This window comes from Colias philodice, chromosome 2 (genome assembly GCF_061535455.1).
Source record: "Colias philodice isolate Cphi_HAF_F1 chromosome 2, ilColPhil1 Martin Lab GWU primary, whole genome shotgun sequence".
Lineage (NCBI taxonomy): Eukaryota > Metazoa > Arthropoda > Insecta > Lepidoptera > Pieridae > Colias > Colias philodice.
This window is the reverse complement of record NC_143087.1, coordinates 11,060,547-11,087,817: the sequence shown is the minus strand read 5'-3', so window position 1 is coordinate 11,087,817 and position 27,271 is coordinate 11,060,547. Positions and strand designations below refer to the sequence as shown.

Here is a 27,271-nt window from a genome sequence, read left to right as displayed (position 1 = left end):
ACTTTTAGAATGTACCATACATTCCAAAAGTATGTAACGACTGACCAGTATAATCTCTCCCATAGCAACGTATGTTATAAAGAGATTTTGTGAACCTAATTATGAGCAAAGTGATAGTGAGTTGCTGGTTGCTTGATAAAATTTTCTATTCACTGCTATTTATCTAATAATAAGATAGCCCTGTTTTAGTTAAGGAGCTTTAACATTTATTTCACTAATGAACTTTCTTAATGAGCAATTAAGTTATCTGATTGCATTTCGACCAAGATTTAATAGATAAAACAATACCCTAAACATTAACATGTTATGAAACTCGTAAAAAATAATGATCTCATAATTATTATACTATCACAAGTTATAAGTAACAACCAGCACGGATTCCATTTTGTTAATGAGTGTACATGACTGCGACGTAAACGTTGCGCATCTGCCACGCGTCCGCAACGAATTCGCTGCGCAACCGCAACGTATTCGTTGCGCACCCGCTCCGCTTTGAAACCGCTCGCAATCCGCTAGTGTGATATGTCACTAATTGTAACAATGATCGTAATTGCACGCCTCATAAGCGAAGCGTTGAGGTGGGTACCTACTACTGTCACTTCGCGCAAAACATCTGATTTTTCAAACTTAAAATGTCTTTATGTATCATACATTGCACTTGTAAGATAATACATACACACACATATTAAGAAAAAACACTATTTTTAACGTTCATGATATTTTTGATGTCATTTTTGTTATTTAAACTAGTTAAAAAACAGTTTATAAAAGTTCTGTCTTGGACGTCCGTGTGTCTGTATGTGCGGATCCTTTTTCTTGTTAACACGATAGCGACCGAAATACTTTACTAATCGAGTCTTTTTTTTTCTCTTACGCTTGAGTATGCTCAGGAATAGAACCCTTTCATTTTTCAGGGTCTGATTCGATGTGGTTTAATTGTTATTAAATAAACAAAAATAATAATTAATAAATATTTATTAAAAAAAAATTATGAGGCGTGCACTTTTGGATTTTCCAAATTTTTTTTTCTCCTACGCTTGAGTATGCTCAGGAATAGAACCCTTTCATTTTTCAGGGTCTGATTCGATGTGGTTTAATTGTTATTAAATAAACAAAAATAATAATTAATAAATAATTATTAAAAAAAAATTATGAGGCGTGCACTTTTGGATTTTCCAAACTATTTTTAATATAGGTATGCAGGTACCGTGGTGTGTTAGGTACACAGTACACTGTTATAAATTATCTATACTATTATTATAAAGCTGAAGAGTTTGTTTGTTAATCTCTAATCGCTAATCTCAATTCTCAGGAACTACTCTGGTCCGATTTGAAAAATTCTTTCGGTGTTAAGATAGCCCATTTATCGAGGAAGGCTAGGTATAATAGATCAGAGCCAGGCGGGTGAAACCGCTATGCGCAGCTAGTAAAGATTTAAGAGGTTAAGTTTGTGAATTGGTAGATGCGGTGATTTCTTGATATTATGCAGAACTAATTAAAAAAAAATATACGTGTGGCACTCAAAGACTGCCGCGGTAAAGTTATTGCATAGCATCGCATCGCTGTGCCGGTTGGAGTGGGGGGTGTTAGGTTTTTTCGTTACGGAATATTTACATTCGGTTGCCGCGCTCAAAGTCTGAGATAAAAGCTAGGTATGCAATAGCTTAAAAATATTTTATCTGTAGAAGGATGACTAATGAAAGGTGACTGCACGGCCGGAGCCAGGACGATCTGCTAGTAGCTATCTAATAGATAAATTTATAATACATATTTATTATGCAGGTAATATATGCGTAGATTATTTAACTTATTATCTTCCACATGAAAATGACCGTAATAGAGTTGATAGATATTTTTTTTAATGAAGATTAGGTTTTTAGGCTGAAAAAGTAATAAATATTATTAGATTTTGAGAATAAAACCAACAACTGTATACAAAAATAAATCAAAATATTCTAATGTTTTGAAATCCAATTTGCCAAAAAAATTTCCTAAATAAATTGCAAATGCATTATGCATCCAAACCATAGATTGCTAAATAGTTACCTACTAGGTAATAGTTAGGTATTCGAACGAGCAATGTAGTGTAATTTTATTTTTTTATGAATAATCATGTAGTTGGTATACGTAGGTAATTAAAATATCTTCTTGCTATGATTTTATTAAAATATTTTTCCTGGTCACAAATCAATAACAACATATTTTAAATACGCAATCATCGTCATAAAAATAATCATATTGTTACATAAAATTCATAACATATCATAAAGACGGTATTATGAAAGCTGACGTCACTGATAGCCACCGATACGTCGATAATCCACGGCTTTACTCAATAAAAACATAATCAACTACACCCATGAAAACCTAATACAAGGCGTATTTATGAAATTTCTCTCGCATCGTTGGAACAATAAAATCTATCAGGAATCATATTATTGTGTTACCTATACAAAGTGATTGTCACGCGTCGCGCGGTGGGGTACGCAGGCGGGGCCTAGTGTTCCACGCCCTCCGCGAGCGATAAGGTTCAAATCTCTATACGAATTGTGAAGATATTCGGCTCTACTGAACAGATAGTCTGTGCACGGAGTGTGCCGTAGCCTTAATACATACTCGCGGCCCGCGCCGGTCGCACGCTCCGTGACAGTTCCATTTTTTAAAAGTGGCGGTTATGTTTTGACGTTTTGATTTTTTTTTCGAATGACAATGGAAATTAGTGCTATGGCACCGATGCCTTTGGACTTCTCTATGGTGAGAAATGTTTCGCCCGGTTTGCGGGAGGAATCGCCGAAACCGATCTCTAATAGTGCGTTTCGTGTCGTCACTCCGAAGGGTAAGTGATAATATTTGTTTGTAAATATTTCAACACGTCATGTAAAATTTTCGGGTTATGAAACGTATGAAGTTGCGCGGTAAAATAATGAAATAAACGTCAGTGAAGTTTACCCATAGATTATAGATTTGTTATTTTGGAAGTAGAGAATAAATAATTCTTATAAGAATATTTTTATACACGGCCAGATAAATATGTTCTCTACCATGTATTTATTTTATTACATAGGTATTATTCACATGTAATCGAATAACTGTTTCATTTATTATTATTACCCTCCACACAATAGATACTTAATTATTGTTAACACTTATTTGACAAAGTCAAATCTACAAATTTATTTTCTATCTGTAGACACTTAACTTAAGTAGTCTGTGACTTAAATCAAATTTCCTATCCGTAGAAGAATAAAATTAATTTTTAATGAAAGCTCAGAAGCAGGTTTTCATTCATTTTTTAAAAGTAGGTACCTATCTACTTATTTAATTTCATATCTATAAGCTTAATTATTACCTAGCTAGCAGACGGAATATTTTTTATAGATTATTTCAGCGGTTAGTCCTATAAAAAAATAAAATTTTCAGTTCGCCCCACTAACTTTTTAATATTAGCGTGTTAAACCAAACATACAAACAAACACTTATCTACCTATTTTATTATTTCAGTTTAGACATTAAAATTGGTAGGTAGAGCCTTGGTACCTAGAGCAGAACATTATGGGCATTTAATTTCTTTCAAAAACGCATATTTTTTCAGCAAACAAAATATAATTCCTTATTGAATAAAATTTTAATTAAATTGTTTGTATGGACCCATGATAATACTTAACAGCTCAGCTTCTTAGGCTTTAGGAGTAAGGAGTGTGTGAGTTATGTACCTAGGTATATAAAAAAATTGCTTATAATTTAGCGCTTAAAAATAATGTCGCTTTCTGTTGGTGAAATAATAAATTATTATGAAAGCCAGATTACTGGAATATAGCAGAATTATTAATTCTTTATTTAACGGACATACTATAAACAACACAACATTTAAAAAAACTGTTAAACTGGCTATTTAATATTAAAATTGTAATTATACAAGCATGATTAAACGGGATTATCGAACCCGCGTCTGCTGCCTTACCGGGGCGACGAAAAATTTATATTTTTATAGCATCATCACTACATAGTATAAAACAAAATCGCTTTCTCTGGCCCTATGTCCCTTTGTATGCTTAAATCTTTAAAACTACGCAACGGATAGAGTGATTCAATAGGAATATGTTTTAATATATAATTTAGTTTGCTATAAAAGAGAAATATCAAATTGAAGTTACAAGTGCTCTAGCATTTTTTTTAAATTCCTAAGCAATGGTTGTCTTGAATTGTGTTGATAAAAAAAATAAAAGGCGAATCCAAACACAATAAATATTAGAAATACACAATTATAAACGACTAGATTTCCGCCCGCGGCTTCGCCCGCGTTTTCAAAGGAAAACCCGCATAGTTCCCGTTCCCGTGGGATTTCCGGGATAAAACCTATCCTATGTGTTAATCCAAGTTACCCTCTATATGTGTGCTAAATTTCATTGTAATCGGTTCAGTAGTTTTTACGTGAAAGAGTAACAAACATCCATACATCCATACATCCATACATCCTTACAAACTTTCGCCTTTATAATAGTATTAAGTTAATTAAGTTATAAACGATTACAAGAAAACTGATATTTAAACACCTCTATCTGCATGTCTACAACTATGGTTATTTAGCCCCATTCCTTCTGGTCAAATTTCAGCTCCATGCCTCAAAGCGCATTCTGATTGGTCAAAGTATCCAGTTCAAAGGAATGAAATTTTAATTTTCAATTCTCCCCGATCAGTGGGTTTTGCGTTTTTTACTTTCACTGAATAATCAACTTTAAATGAACTTTGATAAGGATTATGTCTGAGCGATTTGGGGTGTAAAACTAATAAAACTAATATTATATCATTACCATCCGTACTAATATTATACGTAAATGCGAAAGTAACTCTGTCTGTCTGTCTGTTACTCAATCACGCCTAAACTACTCAACCAATTTGCATGAAATTTGGTATGGAGATATTCTGATAACCGAGAAAGGACATAGGCTACCTTTTATTGCGAAATATGTACCACGGGCGAAGCCGGGGCGGACCTCTAGTCATATTATAAATTTAATCAAATCGTTCCATTAAAATTTCCTTGCCAAAATGCATTCATTTTGTTAGTTTTTCTTATTACCTACAAATATACCTACCATTTAATGTCTGTATAAAATACAGATTATTTAGTCTGACTCTACCTGTTATAAATTACTTGAAAACAAGCAATTTTGCAGATGTAGAATGTTGCAATCGTGTTCATCTATATATATGTACTAGCGGTCCGCCCCGGCTTCGCCCGTGGTACCTACATGTTTAAACTATCCTATCTCTCAAGTTGGATCGAACTGCACATGGTGTGCGAATTTTATTATAATCGGTTAAGTGGTTTAGGAGTCCATTGAGGACAAACATTGTGACACGAGATTTATATATATTAAGATTGATAAAACTTATCCGTAAATTCCGTAACCTATAACTTGGGAAGGTACCTACATAAATATTTAATAACTCCATCTAAATAGGTATTTTCTTTTTTTTTTAAATAATCAAAAAGAGAAAAATGTAATGAATAAACTGAAAAGCTCCTAAGTTCACCTACCCCAATGCTTCATTGCATTTTATGGCCAGTTTACAGCTTCTAAAAATGTTTTTATATTTTACTTTATTTATTAGACTCTAATAACTCTAATAATTAGAGTGAACAGGTACATTCTAGGGAAGCGCGCTCCATCTTAGGCCACATCTCAGCTTACCATCAGGCGAGAATGTGGCCAACCACTCCCCTATTGTACAATAAAAAAAAGACGGGTTGCACTCCGGGAGTGTCGGCAGAAGTGAAAACTTGATTATTAACGTTGAGCATGTTTGATATTTTGGAATGGTATCCGTCTTACGCATGGAATATAACGGCTAAAAAAAAATCCGTCACGCTTTTTCGATCAGGTCACGTGTCCTGACGCGAGTTTAAGATTTTATACCCATTACAGAAAAAGTGCTCAACGCCGCTAAAGAAGTTTTCACTTCAAAAAATTGGTTGTCTGTAAAGTCGGTTTACTGACGATAGTTGAACGTGACAACGTCCGATTGTGCTTCTTTGTCACTCGTTCCGCGCTCTAGCTTGCACTTCAAGCCTTACATGGAACGCCTCAGAGCGAGGTAACGCCGCATGAGTTATGTATTTTCGTGCGTGCAGCCGGCGCTATCGAATTATAAGACGTTGTCACGTCAAAAAAAATATTATGATGTTACATCTTTACCGGGATGCGATTTACCTGGAAACAGAGACTGCAAAAACTGCATGTAAAATCTATATTGCACAATATTTTCAAAAATCAAATTAACCAGCCACTCTACACTTGTCCTATCTATAAAACTATCCCGTTTTAAAACATCCACTACCGGTTAGCATTGAAAAGTAATGATCCAAAAGGCACGCGTTACCCCAACAATAAACATAATGATAATCCACCCCTCCGTTTAGCATTGATCTGAATTGTATGGAGTGCGTTAGATTTATTTTTTATTTTTTTGAGTTTTTTGTAGAAATAAGCGTAGGATAGAATTGGTCATTGGTCAAGGTTAATTTATGTATTAATTCTATGGGTTGATGAGTAACAATTTTATGAATATAGCAGGTTAAATTGCATTTGTGTTTTAAAAGTATAAATTACTAGCCCCGCGATTTTACCCGCATTGCTCTATTCCAATTGGACCTATTTATTAATTTTTACAGCTATATATTTTTATACGATGCATGGTAGGTAAACCTTAAATCTTATTTTAGTAAAAAAATTAAGGTGCAATGGGTGCAATTTGCAAAACAGAGAAACATTATTTAATAAATAGTTGAGTCCACTTTTATGCACCTTTATATTTACCTAGATACTATCAAAAACTCCACATCCGATAAAATCATACTTTACCTAAGATTTAAGGCGTATTTATTACATGTTATTATTTTACAATCAAAGTAGGTATATACAAGCGTAAAGCCTAAAAATAATGATTCAATATATTACAATTTTACATCTTCTCTTAATAATTATTGAAGTGAAAACTTCTTTAGCGGCGTTGGGTATAAAATCTTAAACTCGCGTCAGGACACGTGACCTGATCGAAAAAGCGTAAGACGGATGGATATCAAACATGCTCAACGTTAATAATCAAGTTTTCCTGCCGGCACTCCCGGAGTGCAACCCGTCTTTTTTTTTAATATTTAATGGTTCTTGACCAAAATCTTGCCAGCAAAAAATAGGAGCATTTTAAATGTCCAATTTCCTTTTTATATATTTAGGTTCACACGAAACCAAGAGAAGTCTACATTACCTTCATATAACATAAAGCTACAAGAAAAAGGAATCTTATAAATAATAAAATCAAAAACACAATTAATATTATATCATACGTGTATAAACCCGATTGCTAATAATTTGGTACGAGACATCTGATCCCAAATAATCCGATTTGTCTGATCGAACACTCCCTTTATCAAGTTTGTCCATTATTTCTGCGAGCTACCGCTAACATTGATTTTTAATGGTATTAAATATTTATTTTTGTAGTAGGTATATAGATATTATTATTTAGTGATTAAAGATAAGCTTGTTTTACCGAGTTTGTTGAGATAATTAGATTGGGCGATTTATTTAAAAAATAAAATTGCGTTTCTAACTTGAATTTTATTGAGTAGGTAGTTATGTAATTCCGTTTTGTTTGTATTTTTGTTAACATATTGTTACTAAATTCTATGTACGCTTTGGTATTATTACTGTAAGTACAAAGAATGATTCTGTTTAAAAAAAATAATAAATAAAAATAACTACTTTTATAAGGTACACAGTACAGAAAGCGAAAATTTATCTAATAGGTATGGATGTTTCACTGTGACAAATAAATATAATCTATCCATTTTGATTTCAATTAGCTTGTCCAATTTTTATTTTAAGGCACAATATAGATAGGTATCAACCTCTATGGAGAAAGATAACATTATTTCCAGAGGAGAATTTCTAGAACATTCTTCACACGATTCAAAGCTCACCCGTTCTAAATAATTATACCAATACCTATTTTAAGCTAATTAACATACAAATGTATGCATCCAGCCCGCTCATCTCTGATTTGTACGGAACCATCCATCAATGTATGGAAATCCAATTTGTTCACATTCGCCAGCTAGACGGGCCCTTAAATCGATTATAGGGTACGCGCCTACGCCTAGGTTTTTGAACTATCCTAGGTGTGTGTGTACTTAAATCTTTATTTGATGTTATTAGGAATCTATAGGGGATAATTATTTAGTAGATGTTATTTTTTTATTTCAATATATCTTGTGTATGGAATAGTGTACTGTGTACCTACTCATTTCTAATTGGACTTTGGACGACAAATTAAAGTTACAACCTATAAACACGCCAGTAATATTTTACAATGTAAAGAATAGTAATATATCTTCTTCTTCTTCTTCTTATATATAAAAATGAATCGCAAAATGTGTTGGTAAGCGCATAACTCGAGAACGGCTAAACCGATTTCGATAATTCTTTTTTTATTATATTCCTTGATGTACGAGGATGGTTCTTATGCAAAGAAAACGTAAATATTATGTACCACGGGCGAAGCCGGGGCGGACCGCTAGTTGTCTAATAATTTCGTAATACTTATGTTGAATAGTTTATGATTGCAGATTGCGCTAATGCTAATACATTCGCAAATGGCATATACGTGAAAAATATATGGAAATAGATACCTTCATTAGGTATTCCATACCTTTTTTAAATAGTCCATCGTAAATATACCTACGTTTAAAATTTATTTTTATCTGATTGTTTCATATAATTCTTGAATACTTTTCCATGTATTTTCTGGTAGGAAACCATTAGGTACCTACATTATTTTGTAGGCTCAACTGACAATACTTAAAGACTTCTCACCGTCACAGTATTGCAATATTTCTGTGTCTTCATTAACAGCAACGTTATATAAATTTCAATTCTTACATAAATCTCATCAATAATTTCTCTCATTGTCATCTATTACACCATCACGCAACAGTTCGCAGTTTGCACATGTGGCGCGACAAAACGACGACATTAAAATCGCATGTCCTTGGCAACATCCTACATCCGCTTCTCACAGTCGCGGCCAATCTTGACGCGCGATGGCATTAATCACACCGTAGCGTAATTATTATTTAATATTATTATTTATTATGTGTTTATTTAGTTGATATATTATGATATAATTATGTATTGTTTAGTTGATATAATTCTTGTGTTGTTAAAATTTGCGGTTTCTAAATTGGCAATTGATTAGTTATGCATAATAATTGTAATTAATACAATGATTCATGATTCTCAAACGGACATTTTATTTAGGTCAAATCCAAAGAACCTACAAGTAAATAAATAAAATATTATCTACGCACTGAAAAAAAATTCAATACCTACTTTAAGTTAGATAATAATTTTTAACCTATATTCAAAGTGCATAATTACTTCTAAAGTTCTAAATTGCCTGCAAGAGTTCTTCATTACTATAATGGGGCACACGTGTCGCAAATCCCGGGTACGGAACCCTAATTAAATATTAATGGACCCTTTGACTGTCCACGGGATGATTAGCTGATTATGGCGGATTTTTTGGAATTGTTTAACTGATTAAAGCGATGATTTGGAGGGAAGTGACGGTTAATTTGGTACAAAGATTGCGAATATGGTAAGCATTAGTAGTTATGTTTTTTTTTTATGTTTTTATTATGAACGTCTGACAATTAATGAAAAGACTAGGTATAGTTTTATCATTTGTGTGACATTATAATAAGGTTTTTTCGCAATTGTTTCATATTTTCCGTCGAGTTAAATATCTACTTAGCCTTAACAATATCCTCTGCTTGCAATAAATTTTATTTAATTACCTACCTACCTAATTTATTTTTGTTACACGTGTGTAAAATGACGTGTCCATAGACAACCAGATAATAGGAAAAAATAATCCAATTTTTTTTTCTTTCATTTCATCTGCAATCAGCGGTTTTCGCTATAAGCGGATGTGTTGTCAGGCAAAGTTCGGCATGTAGAGCGAGCCCTCCAGTGAGGACAACTGCTCTTCAAGTAATAAAGTTAGATTATATCTTTTCTTTTAAGGCGATTGTGGTAGGACAAAATTTAAAATTAAATTAATTAAAATGTAAAAATACAGGGTGCATTTATGATAAGAATAGATACCCAAAATCCATCTAGAAAGATCTAAACCCACAAAACCCGAACACTTACACAACATTTCATTAGTCACTCATAAGCCGCTGACCCGCGGATCTAAATCTTAACCCTATTAGAATCTTCCTGTACAAATTGTTGAGAAACAGCCGGCTAGTACAAAGGCGGCGACTTCTGACCAATGATCAAATGATGGAAATCATTGGACGGACATGTTGTTGATTTAGTTTGATCGATTTGCGCTTATTTTGTGTGGGGAATTTGGAGTGACAGAATTTCTGTTCATTTTTTATTATTGTAATTTTTGTTAGTTTTCTACAACAATCTAATCGAAAACGATTCAATTGTTGTAGAAAGTCTGATTTGGATATTATATTCACACAATATAAAAAAAAATCAACAAAAATGAATAAAGTTTTCGTTTTGGCAAAAAAATGATGTTTTTGGTGATTAATAAAAATATACAATCAATACAATATTTGCCTTGTCACTTGCATCACTATAGCACAATAGTATCCTCATGAAAAAAAAAATATTTTATAGTTTAATGGTAGACGTCATAATAAATGTGTTGTTTTTATTATTTTCAAAGACAAAGACGGTAATGGGATTAATAACGACTCTGGCCTCAATTGCATGCAGTCCCACGGGATTTGGTTTCAACAAAGATTTTATTGGCAAACCGTGACCTTAAACGTACTTATGGCCCTTGATAAAAATACACTCATTATAATTTAGATTAATCGCATAAGACTAAATTCGTTCAGAGAAGAAATGGAAACTGAAAGAAATAAATTAACTATTTTGTATTAGTTCGACTAACTACCTACTTAGGTTCTTAATTATGTGTAAAGATAAATAAAAAAAAGCTACAGACAAAATTTATTCGAACAAAATTTAAAAATAAATAGATATGAGTTTATAAAAAAATAAAAAACTTCAACTAGTTCGGTAGGTACTATTTATTAATTGCAAAGAATATTACACATTCACAAGTAATATTAATATATATATATATATATATATATAGAACAAATTTAAAATCTCTCTAAATATACGTATATGTTTATAACAAAATATAAACGATAAAACATAGCTATCGTATAGAAATATAATCATAAACGTAGATTGATCGCTAAATGACTCACAGCAGCTCTACCGCCGAATCGCGGTATTTGTCCAACTAGCGAAGCTTAGTAAAAATACTCAGACAATTGCGTCCAATTTAAATTCTGCCCTGAGAAAACATTCAATCCCGTACAATTAACACCTCTTAACCCGTTCCGACGTTCGCACGACAATCAGTGAGACAGAAATTAGCTGTTCCTAGTTTTTTGGTGCTAGGACTAGGGGTCAAAGTTCAGTTTCAGACTTCGATGGTCTTATTAGAGTTGTTTGAAAAATTGTACGGTCTTCGGCTAAATGGTACCGACGTTCACACGACAATCATCATACTGAAATTCGTTGTGCCTAGTTTTTTGGTGCTAGCTCTGAGGATTAAAGTCCAATTCAGAGTGAAAAGTCTTATTGGACCAATTAGGAACTAAACCCTAATTTGATAATGAAAAATTGTACATGTGCAATCTTAATCTTCAGAGTCCATGTCTTCAGCTAAATGGTAGCGACGTTCGCACGACAATGAGAGGACTGAGAATTAATCGTTCTTAGTTTTTTGGTACTAGATGTGTGTTATCGTGCTATTATTTTATAAGAGAGCGATAATACATAGGTACTAATATTATAAATGCGAAAGTAACTCTGTCTGTCTGTTACTCAATCACTCCTAAACTACTGAACCTATTTGCATGAAATTTGGTACGGAGATATTTTGATACCCGAGAAAGGACATAGGCTACCTTTTATTGCGAAATATGTACCACGGGCGAAGCCGGGGCGGACCACTAGTAAAGTTATAAAGTACCAATGAAGACAATTCCTGTGATTTCCATTTTACCTGAAACTGAGAATTATGTAACTACTAGGTAAATTAGATAGCTACGTTTAGGCCTTAACTAGCCCACTATTACCCAAACTTACGTTTGTAATTACAAAAAATGCCCGACCTATTTCGGCCCATCGCAACGTTCACACATCCATGAATGAACCACGATTTAATTTAACTAGATCTTAGATCAATTAAACTAGCAGATGACAAACAGTGAGTAATCATGCGTGGGCGGCGTGATTCCGTGGGAATCGGCCTAGATCGTTGATTAGACGTGGGCTAGACGGATGGATTTAGTCACAAAATCATTGTTTTTGTGATTCATGTGATGATTTTGAAATTTATGTAGCTGGAGAAAAGCGGTTGGCAAAGGTAAACAAAGTTATCTGAAAATGTGTATTTTTTTTTTAATTTTTCAATTCAAAATATATATTTTGTTTTTTCTAAATCAATAAAGTGTACCTTAGTGTTAATAAACTAGTTCGTAATTTCATAAGTTATGACGTCATTTGATCAACATTAGGTATATCAGAGAATAAGATCTCAGATATGAAAATGATATTTTACTATGAACTATTTTTTTATTTGAATTACAAAAAAAATCTTACAATCATTCTGAACAATGTTTTTTTTTTAAATATAATTTATGCAATAAAAAATTTTGAATCTGAATTTGAATTTTAATTTATGTACTTAACTAGTTATAGCATTCAATTTTTTTATATGTGACAGAAGTTATTTCGTTCTCTAATCATAACAGTTATGCGTACTTTACAAAAACTAAAAATGTCCGCGCTCCATCCAGGAAATACAACCAACAGCAACCGTTGAATTACAAATTAAAACCTATGCCTATACACAGCTAATTAGCAGCTTCCTCCATTAGTGTTCACAGAAAAGATTAGACGATATTAATTAAAACATTGTTTTAACAAATGTTTGAAATATCCCGCGCGGAAGGCGTAACCTCTTGCTGACCCTAAATTCTTCAAAATAACCGACTTTTGTATTGAATAAGGATCTTAGTGTTTTATACAATCTTTCGTAGACTGCGTGTCACCAAGATAACAAAATGCGAGCGATTTTGACTCTTATGTTAAATGATATATGGGTAAGAATTGTATGCTGTATTAACAGGTTCTTCGAAATGATAATGCTCGGTTATTGTTATTTGATCAATGGAGCTTTTCAAGTTAACTCGGTGCATGATAAGCGGTGAATTTAGACGATTTTATAATACAAATCATATTTTTTGAATTGTATTGTATTCTATACTTCGATTGTTATTAATTATTACAATTCAACATGTCATTTCAATATTTCATTTACAATTTTTTTGAAGATTTAAAAAAAGAGGATTTTATTATCGCTACGTGCTCTTTAAACATTTATGTGCAAAAGTATTAAAATGCACATATAAAAAATCGTATAGGTACTTCAAAAACTACTAAAATTGGTTGACTATGTAACCACGTGGTATATCAATAAAATAATGACTACTGACCTATCCAACATTCTAAGAACACTAATCCTATGAAAACTTCCGTTGAAGTCTAGCTTATTAGTGGTCGCTTGTGAAGATGCCCAGTTGCCCACCCAGGGCGTAATTCGATCTGCACTAAATTGATCATTAATATTTGGTTAGTATATAGGTTTCTTGTGTTTTCTGAATGCCCTCTGTTTTATTTATTTCAATTCAATTTATTAGAGCAACGATTTGATCAATATTATTAATTTTAATTCCATACTTTATTGCATTTGTATAAAAATGTAACACTCATTGTTTAAATAAATAAGTGAATCAATTTTGGTTTAAATACTGCTAAAATTTATTCATTTGTCGACTTCTGGAATAGAAAAATTTAACGTAAATCGTTATATTATTATCTAAGAATGCATAGAGAAGTGTTATGATATTGTATTGTGCAATCTACGAATTATAAAAATGCAACAATTGCCGCTCCATGCAATATTTGTTCTAGTATCATGTTCCATCAGAATATCTGATCGATTCTACATCAAATTTATAAAACGATTTTGAACTTTATGTCAATAGCTATAAATATCAAATTCGCGAATCAATAGAACACAGGGTCAGATAAGAATAATTGCATTTATAATGTAATTGCATTCCGTTCTTACTAATGCGAAATATTATCAATTGCTAAGGGATTACAAAGTAAGTTGTAGATAATTTTACTGAATGGCGCTTTTTCGTTGATGACATAATTATTTAGTCATAAGTATCTAGATTCTAGAGTTCTCACTCAGCGTAGATCTATAGCTATGTATATATTTATATGTATGTTCTTACATAGGAATTTATAATTCAAGAATGGCTAAACTAAACCTTAAAGGGTGAATTTCACTGTAAGTAAAACCGATAGACTAGTTTAATAAAAGCACTAACAAATATATAAAAGATCAGACGACATTATTATGATGAAAAAAGACTCACACCGCCACAATAATTGTGATCAAGTGTAGTAATTGAATGATGGCGCAGCGGGAGTTACGGAGGGCGCCGGCCGTGGCGCCGGTGATGTACTAGCTGTTCACGCGGTTTGCCTTGTGATTTGGAAATCCATACTAATATTATAAATGCGAAAGTAACTCTGTCTGTCTGTCTGTTACTCAATCACGCCTTAGGTAACTACTGAACCAATTTGCATGAAATTTGGTATAGAGATATTTTGATACCTGAGAAAGGACATAGGCTACTGCCTATGTCCTTTGTCCCGGGGTAAAAAGTATTTTACCCCGGGACAAAGGATAGGTTTTATCCTGGAAATCCCACGGGAACGGGAACTATGCGGGTTTTTCTTTGACTTGTTTTATTAATTAATAGCGTGTACATTTGTACCACCGATGCATCTTATTTATTCATAATATGAAGAAGTACTGATATATGTAGTATCATACAAGTTGACAATCAGCATATTTATCACTAATATAAAAAAATATTTTTTCTCTCTAGTCTAGTCAATCGTGGGTTTTTACTTTTTATTTATTACCAATTTGTCACTTTAAGCTTACATTGTACCTAAGTAAATGACACAAAAAAATTGTATTTCTTGGGTTTTTACTATCTAAATACCAAATATAAGTGAGATTGATTTGCTATGTGATACATATAAATACATAAGAGCGAACATTGCGTGGACTTTCTTATTAATGTTGTTAATTATTTATATTAAAACAAGTTATAAAAATTTAATTTTAAAATAACGACGATACAAGTACTAGAATTACAAATTCAGTTTTAATTCCAAATGTAATTGCTATAACGCAACAAAGTAAAATATAGGACAAAATGATTTAATTTCCTTCTGGTTATTGAAAATGGGCGCAGAAAACGGTAAAAAATTTCGACAAAATATATAGGTACTTACTTATACATATAATATATTTAATTGCACATCCGCCAATAATATTTGAGAGTTTCCTGGATTTTTAAGGAACAGGATACTATGTAAAATAGTAATATCGCAAAATTATATTTGTTTATTTGTTACTTTTTAATTCAGAAAAAGTTAAATTCGAGTTCTACGCGAGAGAAGCCACGTGGTAAAGTACTATTTAATTCTAAAATTATCGCAAATCATATCCGCTGGTTTTCACAATTTGACAAATTAATATTCCTTTGATGAATGGCATAATGCTTTCATAATCTGTGTTCCTCATTAATTATTAATACTAGATATTATTTCAGATAAAAATACGATTTATTTTCATTTTCATTAGCATTCTGACCAAGGAAAATTCTTCACAGTTTTGGATTATATCTTTTGTCATTCATGTTAATTCATGAAGATTTTATCAATATTACTTTGTTTACATATTTTCTAAGTGTTGTTGATTTCACTATTATATCCACTCTATTATTATTTTCATCCTTCTCTATCCTTATATTGAGATTCTCTCCCAGCGAAGCAAAAGTTTCCTATTCAAATAGAAAAAGGAGAGTAAAGATTTTGCAAATGCCGTTTTATACTCATCCACCACTTTTCATAAATATATTGACAAAACCGCCTTTACAAATTTTTATATTATTTTCATATGTACATATTTGCATTCGATCGTTTCTTCCATTCGACAATGAATAATTACTTTTTTGTATGTACCTCAAAACTGCCGCACCCCCCACCTCGTTCACAGGAAGCAATATCACAATTGGCTCAACTGCGCCCGGACGACGGTCGGTCATTGATGCCGCTAGTTGGCGCCTCTTTAGTTTTCTTTATATGAATCATATGTGACTCATTGTGTTCTATTCGCTTTGGAGGTCAGATGTGATTTTCGTAACCTTGGCTCATGTGGCATTATGGTTGACTCGTGTATGAAATTTGCTAGCACAGAAGAAAAAAAAATCAAACGGCATTTTTTCTGACTCTTGCCAAACTCACATTCACAGATTTTATTGCTATCGTTACATCATTCTTTTTCAAGAAAAGAGCACCTTTTCTGGCCAGTGTTCTTTTTTTATTATTGCTATACATTTATTTTTAAATTCTAACTCCTGTTAACAATTAGATAGTTAGTCCTTTCCCTTAAAAAAGACATCAAAGACACACAAAGATAAAGCATCTGCAAACGTTTATACACGGTTGTGATGACTTACCATTAAGTAATCTACCAGCTTAAAGCCTAGTAGAAAATAAAAAATTTCATCCACTGTTTTTGAGTTCAATCTAGCAAAATATTATCGTAATATGATGTCCTAGAAATCGAAACAACCGTGATATAAGACACTTGGCTGCGTAGCGCCTTTGGACCACTAACAAGATATAAATAGAAAGTTCCTACGCTAACAGTTTTGATTGGATGATGATGATGAGCTGAGATTGTGATGTATGGTCCTTTGTTTTGTAGGAATTGGTATAAGGTGCAAGGATACAAGGTTTGATTTAATGTAGGTATTATGCTGAAATCTAAAGCTAGATACGTTACCCGCTCTCTATTTTGGCAAGAAAAAACTCAGCTAAGTGCCCGAGTTAGTCCTAGTCACGCACCATTCAACGTCGTGGCTGGACGTTCTTATTATATTTTAATCGGCAGTTGTTATTACGAAGTACATGAGTGAGACATGATCTCGTGCGTGAGAGTGAAAGAGAGAACAACTGTATTGGTGATAATGCGTTAGTAAGTAGGTATGTATTAATTACGCTGTTTTTTAGTGCAATGATGTTGGCGTATGCCGCGTCTACTAGTATAATAGGTCATTGGCTGAAATCGGGTGAAATGAAGATATAAACAAACGTAGTGTTGAAAATCTTCATTTATACTAAATCTAGGGAATCAAATTTCATATGCCTTTCAATTGATCTTCAAAAATATTTGACAACATAATATTTGACCTGTCTTTGCAACTATTTTCATTAAATCGCTTGTTAAAAAAACTGTCTTTATAATCAGATAATACGTACAAAAAGGGTCCAAGAGTGACTCAACTCTCCAGACGCAGAAATAACCAACTAAATTATGATTAAAATCTCCAATCATCCAATACAAAATAATCAAAGCTAAGCCAATTGAAGAAAGCGTATTTACGGGCACGCGGCGGGCTGGCGCCAACAATCGTCGTCTTCCTAAGGATGTGGCACGGATTGTCCTCGCTCTTATGGCTCTTATCCTGTTACGAAATATTCGAACGTCCGTCAGATGCTCCTGTTTTAAATATTTGAAGACTAGTGAATCTTCAAATCCTACTAAATAAATGCGAAAATTTGTGAGGATGGATGTTTGTTACTCTTTCACCGAACCGATTACAATGTAATTTGGTATGTAGGTAGCTGAAGACCCAGAATCACACATAGGATCACACATAGCTATGCGGATTTTTCTTTGAAAACGCGGGCGAAGCGACGGGCGGAAATCTATTATAAAATATGATTATAACGATTTGATGTCTAGTTGAACATCTTTAAATATGAATTCTCATGTCATATTGTTAGATACTACTTGGAACGGCTGTACTTGTTTTATAGAATTTGTTTTGGGAGTATCGGCGTATTGTGTTTCATCCATTTTTGTAAATCAGAGATTTCCACGAAAGGATTTTTACATGATATAAGACATAAGTGTATTTTAGAATTCAAAGAAATACGAATGATACTAAAATAGTACTTACTCTTCCGTGATAATAAGTCAGATAAGAAGGGATCGTACGATAATGGTATTTCGATCCAAAACATAAAGTTGAATTTGCTATTTCAAGCTACTTTGTTGTTAAATAAGTACCTTTTTTGCATATTATAAGATCTCAAAAATACATCAAAGCCAAAAGCCGATAATATTCAAAAAAGAAATAAGTAACAGAAGACAGCATTAAGAGAACTGATATTAAAAATACAGATAAAACATACTATAATAATGTGTACAAAACAATAAATAATTAATTAATCAAAAGAACATGGAAAAAAATTCAATTTGACATGATCGTATCAAATAAACACATTATTACATGCAATTACAAGCGATAAATGTAATTATGTTCGTTATCAGAATATCCGTAGCAGTGATTACCTAAATGTATGATAAAATTTATCGAAAACATGTAACACGAACTAAATTTCATTTGATTGAATATCAAGTGATACATGACATACCTACATGATATGCCTACTGAAATATCTTCTATTAAATATACATACCTTTTATTTGACAACGTGATTACAGTTTTTTTTTTAGATTTTAGATAATCTGCCTCATGTAAAAATAAATACTTTTCTTATACTTAAATTTATATTTATAGGTACAGGTAGTTATGAACACATTTATTTCATAGTGAAGAAACAGGTCATAGATGACCTGACGCACTTATAATCCTAATTTATTTCCTAATTAATTGCATAATTTACTCGAACCTGATATTTATTATCAATCAATTTTTTCATATATACCTTTAAATAAAATGAATAATACTTTTCTTTCTATAGAAACAGATCTTAAAAATAATTTTGACACCAGTTAAGATAGATGCCTATAAAGAGTTCCCAAACGCCACGAACAATCTGACCTCTTTACACCAATCTTAATGAGCGCAAGTGATTTGTCGTATAATACTTTATGTGTAAAGAAATCGACAGTATTAGGGCCGTAGGGGCAATCGGGGCAATCAGGCAAATCAACTGGTGACACTCTCTTGATAAAGCAATTGAGAGATTTGTCGATGACAGATCGCTGATATGACGCCCCGTTTATAATGTGTCATTTTTCAATTATTATTGTCAACAGAATTTTAAGACTAGGCACTAAAAAGATAAAATCTTCGAATCTAAAGATAACTTAGATTTGAAGATTCGTTAAATGACTGCATTAGAGTTACAGTCATAAATTTTATTGTTGATACGTTAATGTGCGCAAAATTTAATCTCAGATTTATCATTCTTTCAATAATGTATTTCCTTAAATCGTTGTACGAAAAAAATGAACACACACGCCTGAACTAACATATTTAGGAGTAAGGAAAGCGTCAAAAATAGATAGATCCTTAGCTCACTAGTTACTTCATTTAAAGACAGGTCTTTCTAATCTGGTCTTAACGAAAAAACTGTAACTAATTCATACATTTGTCCACAGGATTATCAGCTAGTGAAGCCCTGCGGAATGGTCTGTGCCAATCGCTATGGGGCGCATCCAGCGCTCGACCCGAGATGAGGTTGACCCCACCACCTGTGAACAATGATGTTTATCCTAACAGAGGTAACGTGTTTTAATGAAATGGTTCAGTTCTTACAATTTTGTTTTTTATGATAAAGGCCAATTAATTTCTGAACTGGTTATAAAAAATATGTGGCTCAAATTGTTCACAAATCACATTTATCAAAAATGTTTTAGAAGGCACAAGTCCTCTTTATACCCCTTAAGCTTGTACTGTGTGATATAGGGCACTTATATTAATTTTGCTGATTGTTTTTTTTTTTTTTGCGAAATAATGCCAATTCAAATATCAAATAATTTGCTGTAAAGTAACAATTTCTGCAAAAATTGCTAAGTCATAATTTTATATCCGTTGGCTGTTATGTAATCATAGCCGCTTTAAATACAAAAAAAATGAAGATCGATAAAATAAAGACAAGTCACTTTGTACTTGATAAAATGCACCTTCCTCAACAATCGGTGCAAGATCACAAACACCTCACAGGGTTCCAGATATAAGGATTTGGTACATTTCATATTTCACAAATTCCAATAACATCAACCAAATCCCACGGCTTCAGATTTCTGACACTATCTTATCGGACGAAACTGTTATCGCCCGGCGAAATTACATTTGTTTTATGACTCTGATTTGCTGTCGGCAGCGACAAAGCTTTATCAACCCATCGACAGCTTAAACGTTACGTGTTATGAAGCTTGTAATTCATGTATCGAACACAAATTTCGATATCGCTGATAAGGTACGGACGGCAGAATAAGTTTCGTTTATGGCGGGATAAATGCGATCGTAAATGCGATATTACAAGGGCGTTTCGATAATCATTATTTGTTGCAACCATGTGAATATTTTGGACATCGTCACTGATACTTTTTTCTTGTCCTTTAGAAATAGAAACGACTTTTTTTGCTGGCTGTGCGTTGACCACGTCTCAATTCTCAAACGTTGTAAATCCGATTTGGACATGTGTACCCTTGTAAGCAAACATAAGTGTACAAGATAACGTTGTATGCCTGTTTGTCGTGTATGGATTGTCAGACTTCCCGGGAAATAGAAAAAGGTCTGCCGCTAGACGTTTGTTAAATATTTTTCGGGTGTTTAAATCAGATAATGTTTGTTAAAAATATAAACTTTTGATTTTATATTTATGTGTATTAACAATTCTCGAGGTGGAACTGATGGAAATCTAAATGTTCAAATTCATTTACTTATTGCTTTATCTGATTTATTTTTTATTAGTCGTATTATGAGATTAAACTTTTCTTGGTATTAAAGTAAATATTATATCCATTTGAAAGTAACTATCAGCGTTAAAATTTTATCGGTCGATGAAACTTTTTTTTTATTATTGAAAAATTAAGTAAAAATGAACACAACAAAGCAAAGCTTCTAAATTCTTCAATTTATAAACAAACACGTATTTTAATAAACTATCTTTCAAATCGCTAAGAGCATGTTTATCTATTTATTTCAAATTAAATCGACCACCGCAGTATGACCTCACGCGACCAATACAATAATCGTCGAGGAGAACTTAATTCAATAGTCATAGCGCAAAGTCACGCGAAGTTTAAACAAGAGGGCCAATACAGACATACTCAAACAAATGTGAATAATAGGACAAACAGGGGCAATGTCGTGACCACTGTGCAAATATTGACGGCTACGGACACCCTTTGATTGATCGAGCTTTGTGCTTACCGTTCGTGTAACATGTTTTGTTCCACTTGGCCTGGAATTCTGTTTGTGGTTGTGATCCAATTTAAGGATACTCGTTTTAGGAATATGAAGGCGGTAGAAGAGAAGACACCTGGAAAGTATAGGGTAACAAGTCTTGAAATTTTGGACAAAATTTTGAAGGAAAAAAGTAAGTTTAGTCATGTGAGCACACTCGAGTATGAAAACCATTTCAGGTCAAGGTGAAACTCTCTGTAAAGTCTCCAAAAATGTTTGCTAAAGATACAACAATCAAACATATTAAAGAGCGCTATAAGACTATCATTTACAACAGTCATGTGCATATTTGATTAAAACGTTCGTAACCGTTAAATCCCAACTCATTAACAAAACCTCATTACGTGGGGTCATAACCACAAATCTAAGCGTACGTTGACTGACAATTATTAAAGCAGAATTTAATCTCAAAGATGCCGCCAGCATTTCGTCAATGTTTACAAACAACACACTTAGTGTGGAACAGGAAAACTGATCGTTGCGATTTTAAGCTCTATCACTTGAACTTAAAGTTTAATTTAATTCTGGGTTAGTTTCCCATGTGACTGTTTAAGTTGGTGAACGTCACACACATGAATCTTGCTATTGTTTCAGTAAATAATTCGTGGAAACATTTAAGGGAAATCGGGACATTTAAGACGCCGCTGAGATAGTGTTGCGATGGAATGAATGAAATAACACGAATCTATACAAATATTATAAAGAGGAAAGGTTTGATTTTTTGTTTGTTTGTTTGTATGAATTGAATAGGCTCCGAAACTACTTGGCAGATTTGAAAAATTCTTTCACTGTTGGAAAGCTACATCATTTCTGAGTGACATAGGCTAGGTTTTATAGCGGAAATCCCACGGGAACGGGAACTATGCGGGTTTTTTTTTGAAAACGCGGGCGAAGCCGCAGGCGGAATGCTAGTATGATATAAACGAGCTTTGACTGATAATACTTTATCATAGAAGTCTCCCTGACATAATGACAAAATTAAATGATTCAATAAATAGTGATTATAAAATGTGGTTTATTAAACAAAACCATTATTCCAATACAGATTAGCCTACTTAGTTTTGTCCCTACAACTGATTTGGACTGAAGATTTAAACTTTGTAGTTTCTTCAGCAGTACTATACCTATTCTTAATTTTCAGAACATTTTTCCTCACCACAAGAAAAATTGACATCTTAAGCAAATGTAAAACCGTTTTAGGTTATCAATTCGCACCGTTATCAACCATAAACCTCTCTCAAACGATTTAAGGATTCATTCCTGTTATCTCTGATGACGTAGCGATACCAAAGTTTAGGCGTGGCTACTTAGTGTTCTCTGATCTCGCCGCCTAAGGCCTGATTTATCTATCGAGAGCTGATTGACAATGAAAAGTTAAGGCGGATGTGACGAAATATTATGATACTGTCAATAGATAGATAAATGCATCGGACAGGAAAACTACGGAATATGTTAGGGATAATTCTGTGCTTGCAACTTCGTGATAAGATGATCATAGCGGGATTACTGTAATAGGCATTTTGGACTAACTGAAATATTTCAATAATATTACTTTACTCAAACGATTTACCACCTGCTGCAGTGTTCCCGGGCAACTACGACATTGGGGCCTACAAGAAAAGATCTTATTTGTCCTTAAAAGGCCGGTAAAGCACTTGGAAAAGCTTTACCAGTAACACTACCGATGTTACTAGTGTTAAGGCGGTGGTGACCACTTAATATCAGGTGGCCCACCTGCCCCTTTGCTTGCTCTGACACAAAAAAAAACTTTATTCAAACGTCAAAAGCATTCAGTTATTAATTTTAAGGAACCCCCTTCTGTACTCTTTCATTAAAGATTGTTTAAAATGAATTTCAGCGTTTACGCTCTTTAGAGCTTGCAAGAAACATTATAGGTATATACTTCTTAAGAAATGCGCCCGCCTCATAACTTCGCAAATGCAAGGAAGAATTCAATCACAATATAAAACGTCACAAATCATTCATTAAGCCATACGATAAGGTTCGATATATTACCTTTAATCGATAGAAACTAATCGTCAACCTTCAAAACTCTGATTAATCCAGCCGAACGGATTACGAGAAATCCAACTTGATTAAACTTGCTTTATTTTTGATAATTTTTTTTATGATTTTTTGTTTATTTCTTATGATTATTTAAAATGAAGTAGCATATTTTTTTTTATAATAGAGCGGGTAACGGAGCAGGTGGGTCACCTAGAGAGGTGATCATCACCGCCATGAGCACTCACAAAGTTATAATTCTTAATTTTTACTTTGAGTACAGATGCAGACTTAATTTTATTACAATAAATATTACGATTTTCATAACGATTTTTCTCGGTAGACAATAAACATAGTTATGTGATGGAATGGAATGAATTGAATAAAAAATCAGTTTCAAATGTAACTTTATTGCCATTAGATAATTTCTCATAAATATGAAAGCAGCAGAAAGAATTAATTTGTCGGGACTTTGAAAAAGAGCTTAGAATTGGCAGCAATCATACCTAGATCACCCTATTATAGGTATAATATTCTTATCATACATTTGTTTGTCTAGATGAAATTTATAAACTAAAGTAGTGAAATGAGCCACTTTGGCTGTTGGCTTCAATGGTGACTCATGTCTCTAAAATAACGAAAATATATAGATATTCGCTGTATACTAATATTACTAATAATTTGATAATTAGATTAGTAAAAAAAAAAATAATAATTTTATCAATTTTCGCCTGAAAGCCAAATCACTTAATTTTATGGCTATGGAATAATTTTTAAGTGCCTGTTAACAGATATCTAGATAAATCGCCGTTTTTCAACCGATTGTTCAAATACGTTTTCTTATTTTAAACATTATTTTTTATCAATTTCAACCGGCTTCAGAAAAAGGAGAGAGTTCTAAATTCGACTATATTTTATTTTTCGATTTGTTACTTCAGAACTTTTGATTGGGTGAAAGGATTTTGATAATTCTTATTTTTTTAGAAAACCTTGCCTCCCATGTCATCGTATTTAAATTGGATTAAGATTCTGACAAATTGAAGTATTTATTTGAAGTATATTTTCATATTAGTGCACTATATTATATTACTGTAAATTTATGCAATAGGTACGCTATATACTAGCTGAAAAATTATTAATAATTATGAGTACAATATTTATTTTATTCCATTGGGTATTATTATAACATCTGTTACAAAAACCCATAAACGGCTAGATTAAAAACCCTTTTAGCACGATAAAATTCTATAAACACACACACCTGCATCACGCACATACAGGATTAACGCACACATGCAAATTCGGACATTTACGATCAAAGATTTAACTAATCCATGCCGATAAGTAGTTTTAAAACGTTATTACGATTGATAACGGCTATCGAATGCGAATGATAACATGTGATTTATACTATATGTACGGTGGGCAGAAGTGGAGTTTCGAATGTATGATGGCTATAGAGCTAGAGAGCAACTTGGGTGCGCGTGGGTATTGGAATAAATCAAAGGAATGTGGTATCTAGTTCGCTAGGAATAGAGATTAGTGTTGAGTGCTGTTAAAATACATGCATGTATGTAATGGACAAACCGTATAGCATATCTATTGTGTGTGTGTGTGTACTACACTGCAATAACTATTCGTATTATCAAATAATTCTAATTAGAAAATATATACCTCTCAACCGGGCTCATTGGCGTGCCATGACTGAGGCCTATGTTCAGCAGTAGAAAAACATGGGTTGATGATGATGATGATGATACCTCTAAATAAAAGAAAAAAAAATGCTACAGGTACTTATATCACAATATTATTTTATTTTATTTAAATTTTTACCAGTTTTTCTGGAACAACCAAGCAAAATATTCAATGCTATACGCAGAATGGACTTCCCGAGTTTAAAATTAGTAACAGGATAAGGAACACTAATTGGACCTATGTATTAACATACACCCCAGTACTTATTATTTAAAAGTTGATTAAAATGCTTGGTATTTATACTATTTAAAATAATGTGTATCACGCCATTTACAACGTTTCACGTCAAAATAACTACCTAGGTACTTTAAAAAAAGTTTTAAGAACTTTTTTTTTTCTTTTTTTACATTTCTGTCGGACCGTGAACACACTGTAAAATATTTAAAACATCTAAATAAAAATATGCTAGTGAATAAATCGCTTTAGATAACCGCCTTTAATTTTAAAACAGATATGGATTACAGTATAAATATTTTGAAGATACGAAAGATATACCTAATTATAGACTAGTCATTAGACAAAAAAATAAAGACCGCTTATAAATTCAAAATTAGTCCTGCTACAAAACACATAATAGGTTCAAAACTCAAACAAGAAAGTAAGTTTAAGTGAATAGTATTAAAGAAGTATTATAATATCTACAATAACGTTAAGATTATTATAGGTATAAAGATCCAATAAAAAATATTTAGAAATCACAAAAAACTCGGGCTTTTTAATAATTTAAGCACTAAGCTATGTTATCAACGTGCAGATAACAAAAATGAAAAAAATCAAAAGATTAATATTTTATTATTATTTATTTCATAATTATTTAACGTATTAAAATTATTGCAACTCGTTTTTAAATCCACGATCGTAAATAAATAAAAAGCAATCGAAACTTTTTACAACTCATATCAGTTATGTAATAAATTCTTAATCCAAATTTTTACAATTTTATTGAAATACATAAAATCTAAAAACTTAACACTTCGACTGCGGTCGGGTAAATTTAACCCCAGTTATAGTTTATTATAAATATAAGTAAATTATGAATAATGTCAAATCAGTGATAGTAAATTAAAAATGTTATTATAATTATTATTATGAAAAACGTCAAATCTAAAAAGTTAACACTTTGAGTGCGGGCGGGTAAATCATACCCCCAGCGTCAGTTTATTAAAACTATAATTAGTTACGCTCCCCATATCATTGGGATCATTATTAAACATTTTATTACAACCTCTAATCCTGATTAACGATTGCACCGTGACTTCGCATCTATTTTATGACGCTTATAAGCTCATATAAGTGAACTACAAGTATTAATCGAATCGATTGCAAAAGAATGTGCTCTCTGATACCTAATACTCAAAGGCAAATCCAATTATGAAAGAGAATGGTTTAAAATAATTTGGAAAATCCAAAAGTGCACGCCTCATAAATTTTTTTTAATAATTATTTATTAATTATTATTTTTGTTTATTTAATAACAATTAAACCACATCGAATCAGACCCTGAAAAATGAAAGGGTTCTATTCCTGAGCATACTCAAGCGTAAGAGAAAAAAAAAAGACTCGATTAGTAAAGTATTTCGGTCGCTATCGTGTTAACAAGAAAAAGGATCCGCACATACAGACACACGGACGTCCAAGACAGAACTTTTTTAAACTGTTTTTTAACTAGTTTAAATAACAAAAATGACATCAAAAATATCATGAACGTTAAAAATAGTGTATTTTCTTAATATGTGTGTGTATGTATTATCTTACGAGTGCAATGTATGATACATAAAGATATTTTAAGTTTGAAAAATCAGATGTTTTGCGCGAAGTGACAGTAGTACCCACCTCAACGCTTCGCTTATGAGGCGTGCAAAATTGGCTTTACGATAAAAACGTTAACAATCTTTTAGTTTTATTATTGTAACTAAAACAAAATATAATATCAGCAATATTAAGATTGTGACTATAGATTTCTACACTTTTACATATAAATACGTCTCATATACTTTTCTATGCGAAAAAAAA

At 32.4% G+C, this 27,271-nt stretch overlaps 1 protein-coding gene and 1 long non-coding RNA gene across 2 annotated transcripts in view; both read left to right on the top strand.

The window, feature by feature from the left end:
• Nucleotides 1–27,271, top strand: part of LOC149490773 (uncharacterized) — an 819,148-nt gene that overhangs the window by 662,338 nt on the left and 129,539 nt on the right. The gene's annotated exons all lie outside the window — the stretch shown is intronic.
• sens-2 (zinc finger transcription factor senseless-2) overlaps nucleotides 2,661–27,271 on the top strand; it is a 55,284-nt gene continuing 30,673 nt past the window's right edge. Inside the window, exons 1-2 of the mRNA XM_089709226.1 lie at nucleotides 2,661–2,836; nucleotides 19,687–19,809. Coding sequence (XP_089565352.1) covers nucleotides 2,704–2,836; nucleotides 19,687–19,809 — 256 coding nt within the window. The 5' untranslated portion in view covers nucleotides 2,661–2,703. The remainder of the gene's footprint in view (nucleotides 2,837–19,686; nucleotides 19,810–27,271) is intronic.